This window comes from Pelodiscus sinensis, chromosome 1, assembly GCF_049634645.1.
Source record: "Pelodiscus sinensis isolate JC-2024 chromosome 1, ASM4963464v1, whole genome shotgun sequence".
NCBI lineage: Eukaryota > Metazoa > Chordata > Testudines > Trionychidae > Pelodiscus > Pelodiscus sinensis.
Window position 1 is genome coordinate 269,023,657 of NC_134711.1, and position 22,205 is coordinate 269,045,861.

Below are 22,205 nucleotides of genomic sequence, written 5' to 3' on the forward strand. Positions count from 1 at the left end.
ATCTTCTCCAGAACTCTCGGAATGAGCGGAAGGGGAGGAAAGGCGTATAGTAATTGGTGACAATCCCAGTCCAGGAGGAAGGCATCCCCCAGAGAGTCTGTGCTGATGCCTGCTCGTGAACAATACTGAGGACATTTCCTGTTGTGTCGAGTGGCGAACAAGTCCACCTTGGGGAAACCCCATTGCAAGAAAATGTCGCGGAGCACCTTGGGAGGCAATTCCCACTCGTGCTGTGAGAGGAAATGCCTGCTCAGGGTATCGGCGATTACATTGTCCTTGCCAGGAAGGTATGCTGCAGTTATGGTGATACCTTGATGAATCGCCCAATTCCACAGGCGCACAGCCTCCACACAGGGAGCGGGAACATGACCCCCCCCCCCCCGCTTGTTGATGTAATACACCGTGCATATGTTGTCGGTGAGAATCTGTATGGAGTGTCCTCGGATGATGGGCAGAAAGTACTTGCAGGCCTTGAAGACTGCTCTTAGCTTGAGAAAATTTATATGCTGTAGCGATTCCTGGGGCGTCCAGAGACCCTGCGCATGGTGCTCCTGAAGGTGAGCGCCCCAGCCGAGCAGAGAGGCATCTGTAGTGATTTGTAGAGATGGTTTGCGGGCATGAAAGGGGACCCCTGTTAGCATGTTGTTGGGGCTGTCCCACCATGCCAGGGAAGTCCGCACCTGACTGGGCAGAGAAACCACACTGTTTGTACTGCGCACCCGGGGCGTGTATGCGGTGAACAGCCAATGCTGAAGACTGCGCATATGGAGTCTGGCATGCGGAACCACATGTGTGGTGGCTGCCATTTGCCCCAATAGCTGTAGACAGGTAAGTATTTGGGATTTGGGAGAAATTGACACGGACTTCACCAGGTCCTGTATGAGTTGAAACCTCTTTACTGGCAAGTATGCCCTCGCGGTGAGGGAGTTGAGTCTTGCCCCGATAAACTCCAGGTCACGAGTAGGTGTCAGGAAGGATTTCTCAAGGTTGATTATGAGTCTGAGGGCTGTGAAGAGAGTGGTAGTTGCAGACACTGCCCTCGTGGCCTCGACGAGTGTGGAAGCCTTTAGCAGGCAATCGTCCAGGTACGGAAAAATTGTAACATCATGGCGCCGCAGGCAGGCCGTCACTACTGCAAGGGTCTTGGAGAACACCCGTGGGGCCATCGACAGTCCGAAAGGCAGCACGCGATACTGATAGTGGTCGGACCCCACTGTGAACCGAAGGAATCTTCTGTGCTCCGGGTGTATCGTTATATGGAAGTAAGCGTCCTGAAGATCGAGGGACGCGAACCAATCCCCTTTTTTGAGAGCTGGGATGATCGAAGATAACGTGACCATCTTGAATTTTTGCCTTTTCAGATGACGGTTGAGCTGACGTAAGTCCAGGATAGGCCTCCAACCCCCTGATTTCTTCTGGGTGAGGAAGTAGCGAGAGTAGAATCCTCTTCCCAGAAAGCATATTGGCACCCTTTCCACTGCGCCTAATGTGAGAAGGCGCGACACCTCTTGATGGAGAAGAATCTCGTGAGAGGGGTCCCTGAAAAGGGACGGGGAAGGGGGGAAGGAGAGGAGAGGGAGGGGGAAGAGAGGTGTAGTTGGCTACCTCCAGTATAGCATCATCGAAGGGAAAGGCGAGCTTTGACTTCTGGGAAGGTTGTAAATTCTTCAGCAGCCGATGCTGTTTCTGTTGCACATCCGCGGTCTGGATGTCCTGGGATTGCGCAACCCTCTTGAAGAGTTCCTGGAACTGCTTGTGGTCCTCCGTAGGAGACAAGTCCACAGGGATGACTGCGTCATCTGGCGAGGAAGAGGAACGCTGTGCTGGGGAATAAGGGGTCTGTTGTCCGTGAAGAGGAGTGTGGTCCTGCTTATCCTCCTGATAGTGTGGATCCAAATCCCCAGCCGAGGATGGTGGGGCAGCATAAAGGGTAGACTCGTCCGGACCATGTGGAGATTCAGGTCAAGAAGATTGCAGTGACTGCGACCGCGAATACCTTCTGCGGTGCGATGAATGAGAAGAGCACTCGTGATAACTTCGGTCATCCCGCCGACTGTGGCCGGGAGAACGATTGTATCTTCTCACTGTGTCATACTGACGAGGGCACTCTGTACGTCTTGGGGACCTTGGTGAAAGGAATCTCCTATAGTAGCGTGAAATAGTGATCTCGATAGTATCGACGTGGTGGTGAACGACGAGGTGACCTATAGTAGAGTTCCCTGGGGGCCGTGTAACGGTGAACATGATGACGGCAATCAACATGCGACAAGGAAGGTGAATCAGGTCCAGGAGAGAAGGTGACACGGTCCGGTGTCAGTGACGGTATCCAGACCCTTGCAGATTTTTCTGCGCTTTAGTTGGCCCCAAGGAATTGAAGGCAGGCTGAGGAGGTGCTTGTGGCTAAACAGTAGGCAGCAAAGAAGCCTGTGTCACTTGATCTTCAGCAGAGTGAAGGCTTGGTGCCGCAGGATCAGCTGGGGATGACGTGAGAGCTGAGGGCTGGGCTGGCAGAGACTCCTGCTGCAGTGCCGCGTCTGGTGCCAATGTGCCCGGAACCAAGGAGCACAGAATGGCACTCACAGAAGGAGCTGCAGGTGCCGACACAGCTGGTTCCAGCCGCGCATGTGCAGGAACTCCCAGTGCCGGGGCTTCTCTTGCCAGCTCCGGGAAAGCCGTTGAAGCCGTTACCGGCACTGACTCCGCCCGCAAACCCTTTGTGGGTGCTGAAGTGGAGCTCTTGTGGCGGGCTGCCGCTGGGGCAGAGGAGCTACGGCCCTTGCCCGACTTGTCCGCGGGGAGTCTCGGTGCACAGCCAGAGCTCCCCGGTTTGTCCGAACTGCCGCCCGGCGTCCTATGGGTCCTGCTGGAGATCTCTTGCCCAACGTGATCTTTGGGTGCAGAGTGGGGCTCGGAGACTTCTGGAGCTCGTAGAGCCTTATTAAATAAAAGGACCCTCAGTCTCAGCTCCCAATCTCTTCTGGCGCGAGCTGTCAGCTTCGCGCAATGGCTGCACTTCGCTGGGACGTGAGCGTCCCCGAGACACCTTACACACCGGGAGTGCCCATCAGAGACAGGGATAGCCTCCTGGCACTGAAGGCACTTCTTGAAGCCAGGTGATCCTGGCATCCTGACTCCCTTTGTGATTTATTTCTTTGTCAATTTCAGTCGGGAAGGCACTGACTGACCGCTAAAGGAAAACAGGTTTTTTTGTTTTGTTTTGTTTTGTTTTTTAACAGGGGACTACAACTACTAACACTATAACTGGTAACTATCTATGACTAAACAAGAAAACTAACTAAGAGATTTCCCTTTTCCCTCAGAGAGGGGAAGGGAGCTTAATCTAACTCCGTCTGCAGATGGAGAGAAACTGACAAGACCGGACCGCGCTCAGATCAAAGGCGCGAAGGGGCAGTCGCGCATGCGCAGTCCGGTAGGGGGCTATTGCTAATGAAAATTCCTCCAGTTTGCGACGCCGGGACGAGCCCAGCACCTCGAGTGGAGCACCCTCGGGGACACTACTAGATGAAGAACAGTGTAGTATGCTGTAGAGTATTTTATCAGTAGAAGTTTGGAATTATTACTCATTTATTTTACCTTAGCACCTATGATTGTCATTTTGTTCACAAGTAGTAAAATTAGAAAAGAGATATGAAGGTCAATCCCAACCAGCTACAATAAAACTTTTATATTATATCAATACATTAAAAATTCTGTATATGCAATTTTAAAAAAATGAAGCTATTTTAGAAATGTGCTAGAGATAAATCAGTTTTTTTTAAACTGTATTAGAACTACTTTTAATATTCCACCACCAGAAAATATAGGGTTTTTTAATAACCTGACAGATGTGAAATTTAGGAAAGGAAAAACTTACCTAAGTACCTAAGCTTTGTAAAAAGCTTCTAAAAATAGTCTAAAATATTTGTTTTCCCCATATTGAAACTGGAAGGCATGATTTGAGATCTACCAGATGCAAGTGTTATATCCCATCTGAGGGCCGAAAACTCCCTCTCCAACCCTGATTGGTTACACAGTTTTGAAACACACAGTTTTAATTAGAGAAGAGAAGCAGAATTTTACTACACAGGTTAATTTTTTCAGAAAAAGTATGTTATTTTTAAAAATAAATAATAATGGGAGGGGCCTCAATCTCTCTTCAGACAGAATAGTTCTGATCTTTTCCTCTGCCAACCTCATACAGAAAGTAGGACTGTAGGAAATTAGTGTGAATAAACTTTGCAATAAACTACTTCTTCATCAGTATTTGATGGCAATGCCAATTCCTTGTGTTTTTATAACATCTGAAATATATATTCTACTGTAATTTCTGTAATTTTTTAAAATAAAGATTCCTTTTGTAACACACCTCCACTTTCCTCTGATATTTCTCACATTCTAAATGACATTGAGAGAGATTCTTTGCTGTTTCTTCTTGCATGAGTTGAATACGTTCACTCTCAAAGGATTTTAATTTACTTTGATGGAGAAGTTCAGCCACCTTGCTTTCTGTGCTGAGTTGCAGCTGTCGATACCTGGAAAAAAAAAAAAAAAAAAGTGCTTGTGTGGTATAGATACAGAAAAAGAAACACATATATGCCACCTTTTTAGTATAAAACTTTTGTCCTAAATTTCAGCGAAGAGGAAAAATTTTGTTAAAAGAATGAAGAGTTTAACAACCACTATTAAGATTAAAATATACACTCCCTCTATTTGGAAGTAACTGTTCTTCAAGTTGTTATTTATGTGGATCTCACTCTAGGTGTACAAAAGCCTCATGTCTAAGATCAGAATCTTTCAGTACAGGTGGGACTTCCCTGGTCTAGCACCCTGGGGACCTGAGTGGTCCCAACTACAGAGTTTTCTAGACCAGAGGAGGTCAAAGGTCCCCTTCCAGCTATTGGCCCTACTTCCTGCTTAAGGCTCACTGCTCCCAGTCCTCTTGTGGCCACGTTCCCCACTATGCCAGCCTGGCTGGGACTATGCTGCCAGCCCCCACTGGCCCCACTGCCTCCAGCCAGGCAGTGCTGTGCTCCCTGCTGTGCTGACCCCACTGCTACGGCCCTGTGGTCCAGGGTAGAGGTTGACCTTCTCCCCAATAAAATCCCATGTGCTTCTTATAAGCATAATATTTTGCTTTAGAGTCTGATAGGACCAACTCCTTAAATTTCATCATGGAGTCCCATGAATTAAAATTATATCTAATGATAGCTTGCTCGTTAGCAATCCAAAATGCAGTCACCTGGTGGAGTAGACCTTCCAGCCAAAAAGGTTCAGCCTCTTTGAGCCTTTTGATTTTGTATTAAAATAATAATAGTATTCACACCCCTTAGAGTGGATGAAATACTCTCCTGTACACCCACAAGGTTTACCACAAAGTATTTGTAGTGTCTTGAATGGTTTCAATGAGTTGCACCGTTTAAATGAGTTGCAATGTGATCCTGGATAGCCCTTCAGGGGGTTAAAATGTATACCATTGGGTCCTGAGACTCAATCATCTCGTTGGTACGAAGCCCCCTATTACAGGCCACGCTGCCTAACAGCTTGTGGTGTGTTCTGCTATCAGTGTGAAGCAGCAGTGGGGACATGGGCCCAGATGATGCTTCGTCAGGCAAGAATGACAATGAAGCCATAGGTGACACTGGACACTCCTATCCCTTAGGCGCTCTGGATGCGTCGTGCTTGGTGCTATACTGCCACATATTTTATCAGTATAATGTTGACCAGCAAATTATGGATTTGCCAATGAGATCTCATAAAGAATATTTTAAACAAAAATTATTAACATAATTTGAAGGTTGTGGATTCTGCCACACTCAGCAAACCAGCAGCCTAACCGTTATCAAGATCTTTGTAGGCATCATAGTAGACAAGCATTTTAAGCAAGTATTTGAAGGATGGTAAAGAGTTAATTCTATGGCTGTTTATGCAGAGCTCCTATCAATAGTTAGTGGATGCAGGAGAGAAAACACAAAGGTGCTTGTTTGAAAAAGTTGGGGACAGTGGGCTAATTGGAGACAGATCATGCAGAGATGGGTAGTACGGGCCAACGCTAGGGAAATGATCTTTATAGTAGCATTGTGAATGGATATGGTGTGGCAAGATTATATTTGTCAAGGTTAGAAAGAAGGATGTTCGAGTAATCAAGACACAAGATGATGAGAACCAGGATAAAAGTTTTATCCACATATATGAAAAAGAATAGCTGTATCTTAGATCTTGTCTATATGAATATTTAGTTTTGACAAGCCACGATTTTAATCTACAGAGCTTTTTCCTGCCGTGAACTAAATATGTTTGGACCCTACTGACATGCACTAAAACGTTCCATATACAAAATGCGTACTATAACAGTAGTTCTTTGAGAAGTGATACAGATGTGTATTTTGATTAGATGCGTGCATGCACTGGAATCAGAGATTTCTGCTTAGCAGTACCCACAGGGCAGTGTTTGTACCTCAGAGCTATAGTGTCTCTCCTGGCTATATGAAGTAGCATCACACCAACACCTTCAGGTTTCTCTTCATCAAATGCCAATCAGAAGAAACTCTGATGCAGAGGGAGACGGAAGGTGGGTCATGAAATAAACCCATCACATCTTAAAGAACTACAGTTACAGTAAATAAGCTTGCTTTCTTCATGTAAATGCAGCTGTGTATTCCATGTAAGTGATTCACAAGCATTACACCTTCCCAGGAGGCAACAATCAGTCCACTTACACCTGCACTGAACCCTTCTGAAGCTTGCATCCACCTAGAAGGTATGGTAATGGCATAACGGTTAGTAAACATATATATGGATGACCGCTTAGCAGCCCTGCAAATGTCCAGATGAAAAGTGTGAATTGGCATTTTGTTCCATGTAGGCCTTCAAGGGCTGACTGGACAGAAGAAAGGCTTTGAGCCGGGCCTAGCCGGCAGCCTTATAAAAAGGCAGCCAGAGCGAATAAAATGAGCAGCAAACAGGGCAGCAGCCAACAGGAGAGTTTGCTTGGGATTTTGCCTTGGGGGAAGCCCTGCAGTGTTTGGTGGTCTTTTTCTTGCATTTTTCTCTTCTGCCCTTCAAGGGGGCAATAAAAACAACATCTGAGGAAACTCTAAAGAAAGGCAAATAGGGACAGTGAAAGGTCAGCTATTGTGACCTGCACAGCATGTTCTATGTTTGACAGATGGTCTGGTGCATTGCGCAAACATGTTTACATGACCAGCTGAATGCAATCCTAGGGTGGTGCCTAACAAGCCTTCCAAGCCAGATTGTGGACTCTGCCCAAGACACTCGGGGCAGAAGTGTGGAGGACAGCATGATGGTGGAGGGACACGAGGAGGAGGAGAAGGAGAATGGCCAGACAGCAATCAGTAAAAGCCAACAATATTTTATCATGCCTCCCAGATAAACACCAATCCTGGGGACGGCACTTCTGGGGAATTCATAAATTTTTTTCTTTCCGCAAGTGGGTTAAGGTAATTGGGTGTGATGTGAAGTGTGCTCTGTGCCTATACAGTGTGGGAGGCTTGGAACAACTTGTTAACGTGTCCGGAGATGGAGTGGGAATCCATTCTGCACATCTCCATGAAGCTCCTAGGAGAGATGTGGGCAAAGAGGCAGGAGAGGGTGGTGGAGAGGGACAAGAGAATTGTAGAGTGAGAGGACAGGAAACCCTGCAGGGAAATGTAAGCAAGGCACCAAGAAAAAATCTTGGCAGTGATGAAGCACCTAGTAGTATACATGGAGAAGAACCCTTCCCAGGACCCCCTCCACCATGTGAAAAATCACTTTCCCCCCTCCCTCAGTTCCATAATCTCTATCTGCAGGGGCCCCAGGACACAAGGCAGCGGGAGGACTAGAAGGCAGCCTCACACTCAACCTCCAGGGTCTCAGGAGGAAAAAGACTGTCCTTCTCATGTTTGAGCATTCTCTCACCCCTCCCCCCACCTTTCAGGTTCCCACCATGGACTTCTTTTTTCCTCCACTGAAAATGCATGATCTCTGAACAATAGTTCTTTACTCTTGTACTGCAGGGGTAGGATGAGGGATTACAGGCAAACACAGTAGGGTGTCCCTCATTGAGTCTCAAAACTAGCCATCTATAAAACTTTCTTTCAAAGCTCTCGGATTGGTGCTGCCCTCTCCTTATCATTCTGGTGTCTGGCTGCTCAAAATCCCTGGTTAGGAGCTTTGCCTCAGCCCCCAATCCTGCCCTTATTCTTGAAAGTTTCTCCCTTGCTCTTGAAAAGATAATGGAGCACACAACAGGCTGCCACCACAAAGGGAATATTGCATTTACTATGGTCCAACCTAGTCAGGAGACTCCTAAACCTTCCTTTTAAATTTCCAAAACCACATTCCACTACAATTCTGTACTTGCCAGTAGCTGAACCACTCCTTATTGGGGCAAAGGCTGCCATGTATGGCTTCTTGAGCCACAGGAGCAAAGGTAGGCTGAGTTGCCAAGGATCACGATTGGCATTTTCATCTCTTCAATTCTGATTTTCTGGTCAGGGAAAAAAAGTTCCACTGTGTATCTTTTGAGTTCCCAAAAATGCATGCATCATGCACTTTTCCTGACCATCCTATGTTGATGTCTGTGAAATGGGTCGTCATCCATCCACGGCTGCAGCACAACTGAGAAATACCCACTGAGGCTTATGTACTCCGTGGTAAGGTGGCTGGGGGCCAAGATGGAGATGTGCATTTTGTCTATTGCCTCACTAGTTAGGAAACCGCATCAAGGCAAAGCCATCCACTACGGTATCCACGTTTTCCAGTGTCACAATCCTCCGTATCAGAATGGTATTGATCTCCTTGGCTGCTTGTATAACAACAGCCCCCACTGTACATTTCTCCACTCCAAATTGATTCCCAACTGACTGGTAGCTGTCTGGCATTGCAAGCTTCCACGGGGCCATTGTCAAAGGAGGTCTCATTCTGGCATTCTTGCACTTCAGGGCATAGCAAAGCCATGCACAAAGTTCCATGAAAGTGGCCTTAAGTATTCAGAAGTTTTTACAGCACTGCTGATCATTCTATATATGCATCACAATGTAGTCTTACCACTCCGTGCTTGTCTCAGCACCAGAACCAGTGTTCCACTGTGTCAATAGGATTGAATGTTGGCTACAGTTCCATTTCACTCAATGCAAGGGCTTGCCTGTACAGCGTGTGTGACAGACTCCAAGACGGAGGAGATTCCTCCTCCTCAGCCTGGAGTGCTGTGCTAATGCTCTCTAAATACTGCGCCAATAGGCACATCAAGGTAGACATCACCATCACAATGGTTTGATGTGGATCCATGTTTGTGCTGCTATAGTGTCTGCATGGGCAACCAGGACCAAAAAAGGGGGAGGGAGTAGACAAGTGCATTATGGGGTGCTGATGACATGAACCCATAACCACCTGCTGCACAGTTTTGGTTCCAGTGTGCCCTGACAGCACAACCCAGAATGTAAAGTGGCACAGGCACTGGAATGGCTACCCCGGTGCGTTGCTCTTAAAGTCAATGGTAGTCTCCCTTAATGAAAATGTGCTATTTCAAACTACATTGAATTCTTCTCCACAGTGGGGACATGTACCTTCGATTTCGCAAAAATCGGATGGTAAGAAATCAACCATAATAGATTCAACCTCATATCACAGTTCAGATGTGGTCTAAAACTGTGTTATTGTCCTGAAAATGAACTGAACAGTAAATAAACAACAGTCATGACTGCACAGCTTCTAATATTTAAGCCACGATCCAATGAACATTTTGCTATGTCCAACATAATTGGGTTTTTTTCCCTAGTAAACTTTGAAAGAAGGTCTGACAGAATATCAAATATCAGAATCTGAACCATAGTACTTGTTACAGGGCAAAACTGTTTTATGTCCAAATCATATTCCCCCACATTTGAAAGTCTTAAAACTCAAACAAAAACAAAAACCAGACAAACAAATCTACCTTGAGAATCAAAAAGAAAAAAAGCAACACAAAGCTGAGAAAAAAAATCTTTTTCTAGAAAGTTCAGATGTGTTCCTGTTTGTTTCTTTCCCTCACATTTAATAATTTATTTCTGTGTCTGAATAATACCACATGGAAAAACACACAATAAACTTTTAAATATCATACAGCAATTTCTTTTAAGGCACTGAATATTATCATTTTGGATTCTGAAGTTATCTTAACTGGTCCATAATTTACTAAGTTGCCTTTATTTTCCTTTGTTATGGACAGATACTATACCTGTTTTTTTCTCATTTTTCTGTGATCTCTTGTCCTCCACAAGTTCTCAAAGATAACTGCTAAGGGCTCAGAGATCATTTTTGCTGCTTCCTTAAGTAATTCTATGATGTCTCTTCTGACTTCACACTTCCCTCTTGCCTTTGACCTATTGATTGTGTGCAAAGTTTAAAGCTGATATTAACATATGTTAATCCCCAAAACCCTATGTGGGGGTCCAGTCCCGCCCCCTTCCCTGTGCTGCCTTGATACACTCCTTAACGGCCAACAGGCCGCAGTACACACAAAGTTTGTTCCGCTGGGTATGCGGGGTGGGGGGTCTGGGCCCACCCTCACACCCAGACCCAGCCCAGGGCCCTAAAGACAGTGTCGCCAGGACCTGTCTCACCGGGGGGGGGGGTCTACCCCCGAAACCCGCCGGTGTGCCGGCTCCACGCCCTGCCCTGGGCTGCTTCCACCCCGCCTATCACTCCCTACTCTTCTCCCCTTTCCCTACCTGCTCCCTCGCCCTCCTTACCCCGCCTCCCCGGCTCCTGGCCATTTATTCCTCTCGCCTCCCCTACCTCCGCCTCCGTGCCCCTCACGTCATTTCCGGCTGCCATTTCTCCGCGGCCCTGCGTCTGACGTTGCCTAGCAATGTTTGCTGACCCGCTGCTCAACTGGCGTGTGGCCGCGCTACACCGCCGGCACGCGCGCAGCCCTCGTCGTGCAGCCCCCACCAACGAGAGGGCAATCGCCGGGTCAGTGGGGGGTGGGCCCGTCTCGGGGGGGTAGGCGGGCCCCACCCCGTCACACCCTACAACAGTCTGCAACTACTTACAGGTTGTGCTAAAATATTCTGCAAAATTACATGGGAGTAAATAAGTAGTTTTAAGAGGACTATGGATGCATTCTTTAACTTCATAGTTAATATCAGAATGCCCTATATTCAGTGTTATATTTATTTCTAAATAACTCAATCAGGCTAATTTTATTCATAGTAAAAAAGCCATGCCACACATTTGGGTACAAGATTGTAACTACACTATTACAAAGAACAACATTTCTAGATAAATAAAAATATATGTGAGAATTAGAACCTTGGATTTTCAGCTCCAAAAAATCCAAGTTTCTATCACTTCAGCTACGGGGAAACTTTTGCTTATAGTTGTGAAGTGGAGAGGGATAATATATTATCTTTAAACTACAACCAGACGTCAGAGGGTGAACTACTCACTATATTAATCATTACCAAAATAGTTAAATACAAGACTTGTTATTGTTGTTTAGTTACACCCAGTTTTCTTGAAACATACCCTTTACTATATTTTCAAAAAAATATTTTATTATTTGGAATGTCTGAAGTGGTAGTAATTAGATATTCCAACTTAGAGGTGCATAGAACAATATTAGACATAATTCCTATCCCAAATCAGAATAATTTCTTAGTGGTCCAAGATACAAAAATTATATGACCAATTTTCTTCAAACTTTGAAAAAAAATCCCCATGTTCAGAATAAACCTGGCAAATTTCAGGCTACTCCAGCGATACCAGCAAGAGTTACAGCCACACTGAATACACAGTTTATAATGGCACCTAGCTGCAACATTAACTGTGGAAAGACTAGGACCAAAATCGGTTTCTTCTTATCAGATATAATGTTGTTTAAAATAGGAGAAAGATGCTCCTTCTGTGTCTCTCCTCCCCAGCCACTGATAGCAGCATGTTCCAACAGGACTAACCATCTAAACTTATAAACAGATTCCTTTTAAAAATTGTTAAAATATTTTTAAATAAGAACAAAATCAATATTTTATGTGTTTTTAAAAGAATAAATCCTTGTCACACCTTAAGATTTTTTTCAAAATATTATCCTTCTACATCCATTATAATACATTTAACAAATTACTAAAAATAAATTTCCTCAATTTCTTTCTTTTGAATATTCCTGAATTCCCTCTGTTTACAAATTTTGTATGGTCACTAACTCAGATAGAATAGTCTGAGCTATAGGTTATTCTATTACATGGACAAAGATTTTATTATTTTCTTTAAATTGTAATTATTTTTATGACAATTTCAGATACCATTTTTAAGACAGTTGTTTTTGCAGTTACTTTTAATGTGTTTTAGAAACTACAAAAATGTCACTTTGTAAGTATGATAATATCTTTAGGATAAAGGTGTGTAAAATGTGCAATTGCAAAAGCACAGACTCAATAATGTAACCTTCGTGCACTGTACTGTACTTTCCATTATTACTGCAAACAGTACACTGTGGCATAGAAATATAGTACTGCATTTTTAACCATTCATAGAGTTGTCTTCTGAAAACATTCATTTTGCCCCCTTTTATTTAAGTTTCCATTCACAGCAGGTGTAGGGAACCCTTTTTTGGGGAAAAAAAGGGAACAGAAAAATCAGTCAGGGGCCGCACAATGTGAGACGCAAAATAAACAAAAACAAATCCTCCTTGATTTGGCCCCCAACTGAATAGAAAGACACTTCCCCATATTTGCCTTGCACACCAGAACCTAGAGGGGCTCAGGCTACTACTATTCTGTGTGATCTAGCCCTTTGGGATGGATGGCTGGGGGCCGAGAGGGCCAGTGAGGGCTCCCCAATGCTGGGAAGAGCCCTGAACCCTCAAGGGCCAGAGCCAAACCAGCCATGAGCTGCATCTGGCCCCTGGGCCTTCGATTCCCCACCTCTGATTTACAGTGTACATCTTTCATTCTTTCTAAAAAAGATGGTCAATCTCTTATGTCTGAGTAATCCTCATCATGTGGAATGAATATGAAACCTCTTGGTACTCATGTCAACATTAAAATAGGCCAAATATGCTGCTTTGGCACAGTGTAATCAAAACATTGCCACAAAGTTAGGACTATAAAGCAGCCAACTCCCTGCTCTTCCACTCCTTGGCATACTATCACTTACACACACTCAAGGATTTAAAGATACAAAAAAAAAAAAAGAAAAAATCTTCCAACTACATTTATTTAAAAAATTTAGAAATATAACAGATGCATGTGAAAATTACAAAGACAGAAACTCTGATCCACCTAATCTTTCATTAGACTTTACAAATTTACTGAACTGGAATATTCTTCTTGACAGCTTATATAATCATCATCAACACCTCAAATAACGTTACCTCCAGACTTGCTAACAGAATCTGAAATTCACTTTTTTTGCTTTGACCTAAATTAACTTTTGTTTGAGTGATTTCCTAAACCATTTAACTTCCCAGCTGTAGCAGCAACTGTCATTCTTGGCTTCGAAGCAGATTCTTGTACGAATATGAGTAATCTTTTTTTGCTTGGGTAAAACCGCAGGGTATGTTCAACAACTGTACTATGGATCTATAGGCATCTAAAACATGCATTGAAAGTAATTCAGTGCATTGCTCATAACATGATCAAATAAGGCATCTAATATGATTAAGAAACAAACAGTACATTGCAGCATTTGGTTGTCTTGTTAAGGCACATAATAATGCCACATCAATTATGTGGCGATAAAAGAAGTTATTTAAATCAAATATATTTCAGAAAGAATGCTGTAACTGGGGCTTAGATTATATTAAGTCTATAAAAATAAATGTATGTAAAATCTACTGTTACTGAAAACATTTTGGTTTACATTTGATGCTTTAAAAAATTACATGAAAAATAAATAACACTTAGCAATTCACACCAAACATTTTCTACAAGCTCATTAAATTTCCAAGTACAGTTTGTAAGATTCTAATAGCTCCTACAGTTCCTTGTCTACTCAGTCTTTAGCTATGTGTATGCATACTGCTTTAAACAAGTATGGGACTAGAGGACGTGTTCAAGACAATGTGAAAGAACAGAATGGTGTTCCAAAAGCAATGTAAGCATTTTGAAACCTCTCTGCTCAAGTCAATCAGGAAAGGTCTTAAATACTGAAGAGAGAAAATTTATATAAGTCTATTTTTATCATATGGGAACAATGAAATAGTAAATCATGTGGCCATTTTTGCTTTCAAATTGAAATAGGAAATTTACATATTTATAAGGGTTTTGCTTTTTAAAAAAATACTTGATAGCATCTTACCTGAAACAGCACACTATCTCAAGGATTATTCAATAAACTAGACATTTCTAAAAATGTTATGACTTTAAAGAAAAAAGTGGAGGAAGCACAAAAAGCCCTCAAAGCAAGGTATCTACAGAACAATTCAACAACAATTACTATGATTAAGATTGGATGGATACATTAATGCAACCTATAGTATATCAAACTAGCAACATTATTCTTATGGCTGAGTCAAATGAAACATACGAGTTATATGAGAAAAAAAACCTGCAGTTTTTTCTTAGCTCAGAAGCATTCAGTTTCTTTACCAGAAGTGTACATTTAAATTTTATTTTAAATAATCAAATGTTATTTCGCAGGGAAGGCTGCCATTTTTGATATTTTGGAAGAAAGCCTCTTTAAAATGGAGTTTCCACCTTTTCAAAAGTCACATAATAAAAATATGCAGTAAACTATACTGTAACAATATTTTAGCAGTCTACCAGGTTGTGACACTAGAACTGCACACAAATGAACATTGCTGCATTTACCTCACTGACAATACATTCAAATGCCTAAACTCTGTTCAAAGTGCAATTCGGTGTAGTAACATTTCAATAAATGTACGTAAGAACAACATGATTTATGTCACTCTAAAGACATTTATTTGAATGTGCAAAAATCTATCTTCTGGAGTTGTGGGAAGAAATCAAGGCAACTAATGCAAAGAAGATACTATAATTTCATCCATGAATGTATCAAAATTTCAAAAAAAGGAATGAATATGAAAGGTTGAACAACTATGACTCCATAACTTTACACAGTTAAGTTAACAAGCTCTAGGAGTAAAAAGAGAATGCAAGCAGATGTCCAGCAAGTGTGGAGACTATCCAGTTTATTGCACCCAATGTAGTATGCACAATTACCTACCCTATGAGCAGGTGGCATGTGTACGCATTTGGTGTAAGGAGATCTTGGGGGAAGAGGGAGACTATACTAGAAGGATGGTCTCCACATAAAATTAAAGCAGATGGCTGGGAATTAAAATTAAAAAGGTTCTAGAGCAGTTATTAAACTAAAGGCTAGGGGAAAGCTGAAAGGTGCTAAGGAGCACATGCTCCTCCTCATCCTAGTGTTGCTGCCCTGCTGGTGTGCATGCTGAGGGCACAAGGATATGTGTGGGGGGGGGGGGATGCGGAGGCAGGGGGGCAGGGATTTCACTGAGGGGGATGGGGCAATGCAGGAGATCAGACTGTGGGTGGGTAACATGCGGCTGAGGGGAGTGAGGCTGGAGCAGAGGGAAGATGGGGGATGTGGGAGAAAGGATACAATTTTACTTTGCAGAAGCTGCACTTTCCTTTACTTCCCACTTCTTTGTCTCCCTCCCCAACTGCCTCCCTCCCAAACCAGGCTGCAGTCTCACCCCTCTCCTGCCGCCAAACTCCCTTACAGACCCTGCTCTCCTTACCTGCCCTGTGCCCCACCTCCCGCTCAGATCCTGCGCATCCCTATCCCACTCGCTGGCAGCCTTGTTCCACATATTGAACCCCTCATTTTTGTCCCTACCCGAAAGCCTAAGGAGGTCCTCAAAATCCACTAATTCTGGAACCCCAGAGAAGTAAATCTCTGAAACTCAGGCCTACCTGTCCCTTCTGCTCACCCCATGAGGCTGGGCATCTCACTTCTGTGGTCCCCAAATTATTTTTTGTGGGCCAGTGGCCCCGACCCAGAAAAAGTTCCCTACCTCTGCCATAAATAAAGAAAACACTGAAACCTTTTGTGTTAGACATAAATTAATATTTTACTTAGTTTATCAAACTTCATTTTAAATAAACATGAGAAAGTTAAAATACTTAATCTGTTTAATAATTTAAATCTGTGGTCACCAACCCGTCGATCGCGATCGACTGGTCGATTGCGAGGCCTCGACCAGTCGATCGCGAGGCATTCGGGAAACCCCACCCTCCACTTTCCCCCCACCCCCGAGAAGCCCCACTACCTACCTCTAGTGTAGTGCCGGCTTCCCGCAGGGTGGACGGAAGTCCTCTCTGAAGCCCGCGTCACTTCCGGGGGTTCCGCAAGTGCACGGGCTGCTCCCCCTCCCACAGCTCTGTTTCATGCTGGGGGAGGGGGCGTTGGCCCTAGAGGAGGAGCACCGCGGGAGGGGTGGGGGTTGCCCCCGAGGCAGGCTCCCGCGGGGGTTAGTCCCAGGGCAGGCACGCTTGGGGTTTCCCTGCGCCGCGGGGGGCCCAGAGGAAGCATGTGCTAGCTTCCCGGGGGGGAGAGGAGGGAGAGAGAATCCTGGGAGGAGGCAGATGCAGGTGACTCTGCTGCCACTGGCACCCTGTCCCCGCTCCCCAGACTCCACTCCCCTGTCCCCAGCTACAGAACTCTCTCTCTACTCCCGTCCCCACTCCCCTGTCCTCATTTCCGTCCCTACTCTCCAAACTCTGTCCCCACTGGCACCCTGTCCCCTGATGCAGAACCCTGTCCTCTGCCCTCCCAGCACCCTGTTCCCTCTCCTCTGCCCCCAGCTGTAGAATTCTGTCCCCACAAAATGTATAATTATAAGTGCTTCATTTTAGATTTAAATAGCATGAATAAAAAACAGACCATTAATTTCATAACTATAAACACGTGATTTTAATTTTATATATTGCATAATTTAAAAATAAAGTGTTTATCAGAGTGTGTAAGTAAGGGCTGAGGATAACAAGTGATGGACAGGAGGAGAATAAAGAGGGTGGGGCTTCAAGAAAGGGGCGGGGCGGTAGATCTTCGCCTGTTCTGAGATTTAAAAAGTGATCTTGGGTGTAAAAAGGTTGGAGACCACTGATTTAAATTAAACCATTCTCTCTAGCTGCAGCTGGTTCAGAAAATACGGTCACCATACCCAGCCTGGCCCTGCCCACTCCTCACATTGGCATGCATATCCGTAAATGGAAGTGAATTAGATAAATCAACACATGCCACTTCTGAAAGGTTGCCAACCCCTATTTTAAATAAGAGGAAACTGCATACCAAATTTGGTGGCCCTAATTCTAAGCGTTTGGGAGGACTTCTTCAACAAACAGAGAGATGGACTAACTCTCTCAAATGTATAGTAGATAGGGAACCAAAACACATTCCAGAAATTGTCATATACATAATCCCATACGAAGTTTCAGAGTCTGAAAATGGAAAAGCCTATTGGCCTTCCTAGTCATGCACTTTGCTAATGCAAGACTAGTTCCTATTTTATATTTACTCATGTTTTGTCCATCCTAAATTCAAGATGCACAAAAAACTGTAATACCTTGGAAGACTATTCCACTCCTCTTAGGTGGAATTCTCTGATTTTCAGCTTACATTTTCTTTATAATAATTCCATTCCATACAGCTACTTACACATTCTTTTATCATACTATGTAACTCACTGAATTATTGTAGACATCAGTTCATCACAAAAACAGTAATCTAAATATATTCATTTTAGCGTCACACAATACTTCACCCTCTTCCTTTCTTCTCTCCTGCTTTATCCCCCTCACTCACCATCCCTTTTCATTTAGGCTTATATCCTCCTAACTAACCACACATCCATGCTCTCAAAACATCATGGAACTAACACAACTGCACAATGCAAAACAAAAATTAGCCAGGATGGGTATGAATGGTGTCCCTAATCTCTGTTTGTCAGAGGGTGGGAATGGGTGACAGGGGTGGCAAGACAATTATTTAATGACCGAAGAAAGATGTAAAACATTATAAATCTTCAACTGCTAAAACCATAAACTGTCAACAACACATTAAAGTAAATATCCTTAAATTAAACCAACTTATTAAGCAGCATTTTACTTACTTTGCCTAACTTTAAATTTTAGTCACTATGAATAGAAATAAGTGTGTGTGTTAGTGAAATCAACGTTTACTGACATTTATGAATAAAAATCTTAAATCCTTCCAAGCCTATTTGCATATTAACAGGTACAATTTAGCTGTGCATCAGGTAGCATTGCTTTATACAAAAGAGCTACAAACGCAAAAAACAAACAAAAAAATTAAACCTACTAACAGAACAGACTTTTCCACAAAAGACACACACAGTTTACCACTATCACAAGAACCGTACAATCACAAACTACTTACCTCTACCCACCTAGCTAATCCAGGCTTGCTTACTCATCTATTCCCATGATAAACACAACACTGTCCCTCAATCTCTGCTTTTCAACAATCACATTACCATACTACCCTCTCCAACACCGTTAGTGATACATATTTGGTGTCATAGCTGGTGTGTTTGGAGAGAACTCAGGCATCAGAGATAATTATCTATTATTTGTATTATGGTAGCACCTACATCACTAGATAAAGACGGGGCTCCATTATGCTAGGTATTGTACATATATTTTAAAAGTACAAAAGTAAGCAAACATTATCATCCTCCTATATACAAGGTGAGTAAACTGAAGCACACAGAGGTTAATTATGAAAAATAGCTTTAAAATTACTTCCAAATCAATTTCTAATTAACTCTTTGTTTTCTGCATTCTGAAAATCCTGGAGCATAATTAAGAAAGTTTCTAAAACTGTAGGTGATATTCATTTATCTGTGTGTGCGACGTTTAAAACTGTTTTAGGAGCTAAACTAAAATATGTTGAAAATGACTCACTATGATACCAGAATATATACTATAGGAAATAGGAACTTATTTACAAGTGCACTCACACTTCATCATTGAGATTTACTGTATTTGCCTTCCAGTAAATGTCACATTTTAAAACTGACATGGAAAATATGTTTAATTAAAGTTTTTATGAGTAGATTTAATATTTGGCATCACTAAATATTTACATCTTCATAAGTCTATCTTTTAAAGAAGTTTTAAGAACAAATTTTGCTAAATATCACCTTTTTTATGAGTAGAAAAACACTATAATTGGTGACTTTTTAAATTTGGGGGATAAACTCTATCTTACAGTTTGCTTAAACATGATTATAACAGGTAGCCAGCCGTTTGAGACTAAGTGTAAAATCAGAATATGCATGTACATATTTTGGCAAGACATCTTTGCAATAACTTCTATTCCACTGGATCATGTTTATTCATCAGACTGCTAATTTAACCCGCAATATTTTTGGACCTCCCTACTGTGCTTAATTATCCTTCTTGCGATTAGCAAGAAATAATCAAATGCTTGAGAGAAAAGATTCATATTCTTCAGGAAGTAGTTGTGTAGTTCCTAAGAAACGGAAGCTTCAAAACCATATTTTATCTATGTATGTAACATACTTGGGAATATTTTATCCAAGAATTAAAAAATGCCTATTATATGGGGACTTCTATTATTGTACATACTGTATTTTCTATTATTTTATTTAAATTAGATATAGCTAGATATCTAATTGGAGATAGTTTTTGGAGAATACTAAAATGTATTTCTGGGCACTAAAACTATTAATGAATTCCAAACAAATGTATTGACTAGTTTAGGCTGAAAAAAAAAAATTACCCCGAAAACAAGCAAAAAAAAAAAAAAAAAAAAAAAAAAAAGGAGTTGAAACAAAACAATTTCAGAAATGTTGTTTTGAACCAGCATTTAAAATATTGTTTTCAGTCTGACTAACAACTTTGTTCTTTTGTCAAGGAAAACAATAAAAAAAATTATAGTTTTAGTTTAAAACAAAAAACTTTTTGGTTTTGTACTTTCAGTTTGTTACAGCCTCTGAACTGAAAAATGAATTATTCAGCGAACTCTGATGCAGTACAAAATTCTCAGACCAGAATGTAAACTATAGAAATGGTTGCAGGATATTTTACACAAGCTGGAAATTAGAACTTATGACCATATGGTTGGGGGCATGGAATGTCATCACAAAGGGCTTTCAGTTAATTATCCTTGCCAAAAGACCATCCAATAAAGGCTCCTTGATGGAGTGGAAATAGAAAACAATGTGACACTTTTTGCTACTGTGTTTCAACTCTTACTGAGATAGGTCCTTCTCAAAGTGCAGCAGAGAAAGGGTACCTGATGACAGCACTTCGCTAAGTGGAATGCATTACCAAGGACATCTGTTCTGGACAAGTGATTGCTGGATAGTGTTTTACTTATTATTTTCCTGGTTTAATTAAAAGGGAAGGTTATTCACCTTGTGCAATACATGAGGTTGTTCAAGATGTGTGTCCCTGTGAGTACTCTCCATCAGGTGCTGGTGCATCCCGGTGCAGTTGATTTTAGATTTACAATGGCAGCATCCAGACCAGTTGTTCCTGCACACTAGGAATCTCATAGTGCTGTTGGGGCTGCATGTAGCATGCGCATGATTTGAGCCCTCTATAGTTGCTTCTCTACCAGAGTTCTTGCTGCAAACTCCGAAGCTGATAGGCGAAGGGTGGGCCATAGAGCACCCACAAGGGGATACATCTCAAAAAATCTCAGTTAGTGAACAAGGTAAACAACCTTTTCTTTTTCAAGTGCTGTTCCTGTGGGTGCTCTGCTTTAGGTGACTGTAAAGCAGTGCCCACCCATCAGAAGTTGGGGAGACTTTGGATTCATTTGAGTCACTGATAAAAGTACTGAGGCTCACAATGGCATCAGCCATGGAGTCATGAATGACAACAGAGTACTTGCCAAATGTGTCGCTAGAGACTGAAATGGCCACCTTATGTATTTCTAGTATGAGAACCTTATTTAGGAACACTACGTGAAGTTGTAAATGTAGTAGTACAGTCGTTGCCAACTTTTTCCAACATGCGGATCCCTTTTCAACCTATTAAAATGTCATGGACTACCTGGAGGAGGAAAAAAAAAAAAAAAGAAAAGGAAAAGAAAAATGTATGGAAATAAAAAACATTTCACCGCCCCCCGCCCCCCCCCCCCCCCACGGACTGCAGATCACAGGTTGGGAGCCATTGATCTAGTAAAATGTGCTCCAATATGTTCAAGGTGTTTCTGTTATTTGAATAAGACAGCACATTTGAATGCACGTGGAGATCCAGTTAGAGAATTTCTGATAGTAACTGATAGTAGAGTACTCAAGTGTTTGGAGGAGTTCTGGAAGGGTTTGATCCTTTCAAGATAAAATGGTAGCACACAGCATGCGTAGAATAGTTCTGCTGGATGCCCATGAGGCTCAGGGTAAATGTAGAGAGATCAATTGGTTGGTTGGTTGGTTCATATGAAATATGGAAGTAATATGGAAGGCATTTTGGGTATGGATGCACTGTGATCTTGTCTTTGAAGAATACTACATATACAGTATCAGCCATGAGCACTCCTTTCTTGCTCACCCTTCTGGCAGAAAGACCACTTTCATGGCTAAATGGCTAGTGATAGTAGTGCTATATCAGAGGGGTAGCCGTGTTAGTCTGAATCTGCAAAAGCGGCGAGGAGTCCCGTGGCACCTTATAGACTAACAGAAGTGTTGGGAGCATAAGCTTTCGTGGGCAAAGACCCACTTCATCAGATGCATGTAGTGGAAATTTCCAGAGGCAGGTATAAATATGCAGACCAGAATCAGGCTAGAGATGACGATGTGGATCCAATCAGGGAGGATGAGGCCCACTTCTAGTAGCTGATCTGGAGGTGTGAATACCAAGAGAGGAGAAGCTGCTTTTGTAATTAGCTAGCCATTCACAGTCTTTGTTTAATCCTGAGTTGATTGTATCCAACTTGAAGATGAACTGTAGCTCAGCAGTTTCTCTTTGAAGTCTGGTCCTGAAGTTTTTTTTGCTGCAGGATGGCTACCTTTAGTAGTGCTGTAGAAACCATTAAGTATCTTCCTTGACACTAGGCAGAGAACCTCTTCCATTTCTATTGAATTCCAAGCAGGTTAGTTTGCCATGGTGGAATCATTTAGGAACCACACTTGTAAGTGGAGTATCTCCGGGTTTGGATCAAGAGTGCAACTGCTGTGCTCCGAAAGCAGCTCTAGACAAAACAGGAGGACTCTTGAGATGCATATTGCTATTTACATCAGCTAA

The 22,205-nt window shown here is 42.6% G+C and overlaps 1 protein-coding gene across 7 annotated transcripts in view; it reads right to left on the minus strand.

Annotated features, from left to right (window-relative positions):
• PIBF1 (progesterone immunomodulatory binding factor 1) overlaps positions 1-22,205 on the minus strand; it is a 144,220-nt gene that overhangs the window by 72,861 nt on the left and 49,154 nt on the right. For all 7 annotated transcript variants that reach the window (XR_012900613.1, XM_075918902.1, XM_075918899.1 and 4 more), the window contains one exon: positions 4,367-4,532. Coding sequence is in view for 6 of the 7 variants with exons in the window: in XM_075918902.1 (XP_075775017.1) it covers positions 4,367-4,532 (166 nt within the window). In the remaining variant the exon portion in view is untranslated. The remainder of the gene's footprint in view (positions 1-4,366; positions 4,533-22,205) is intronic.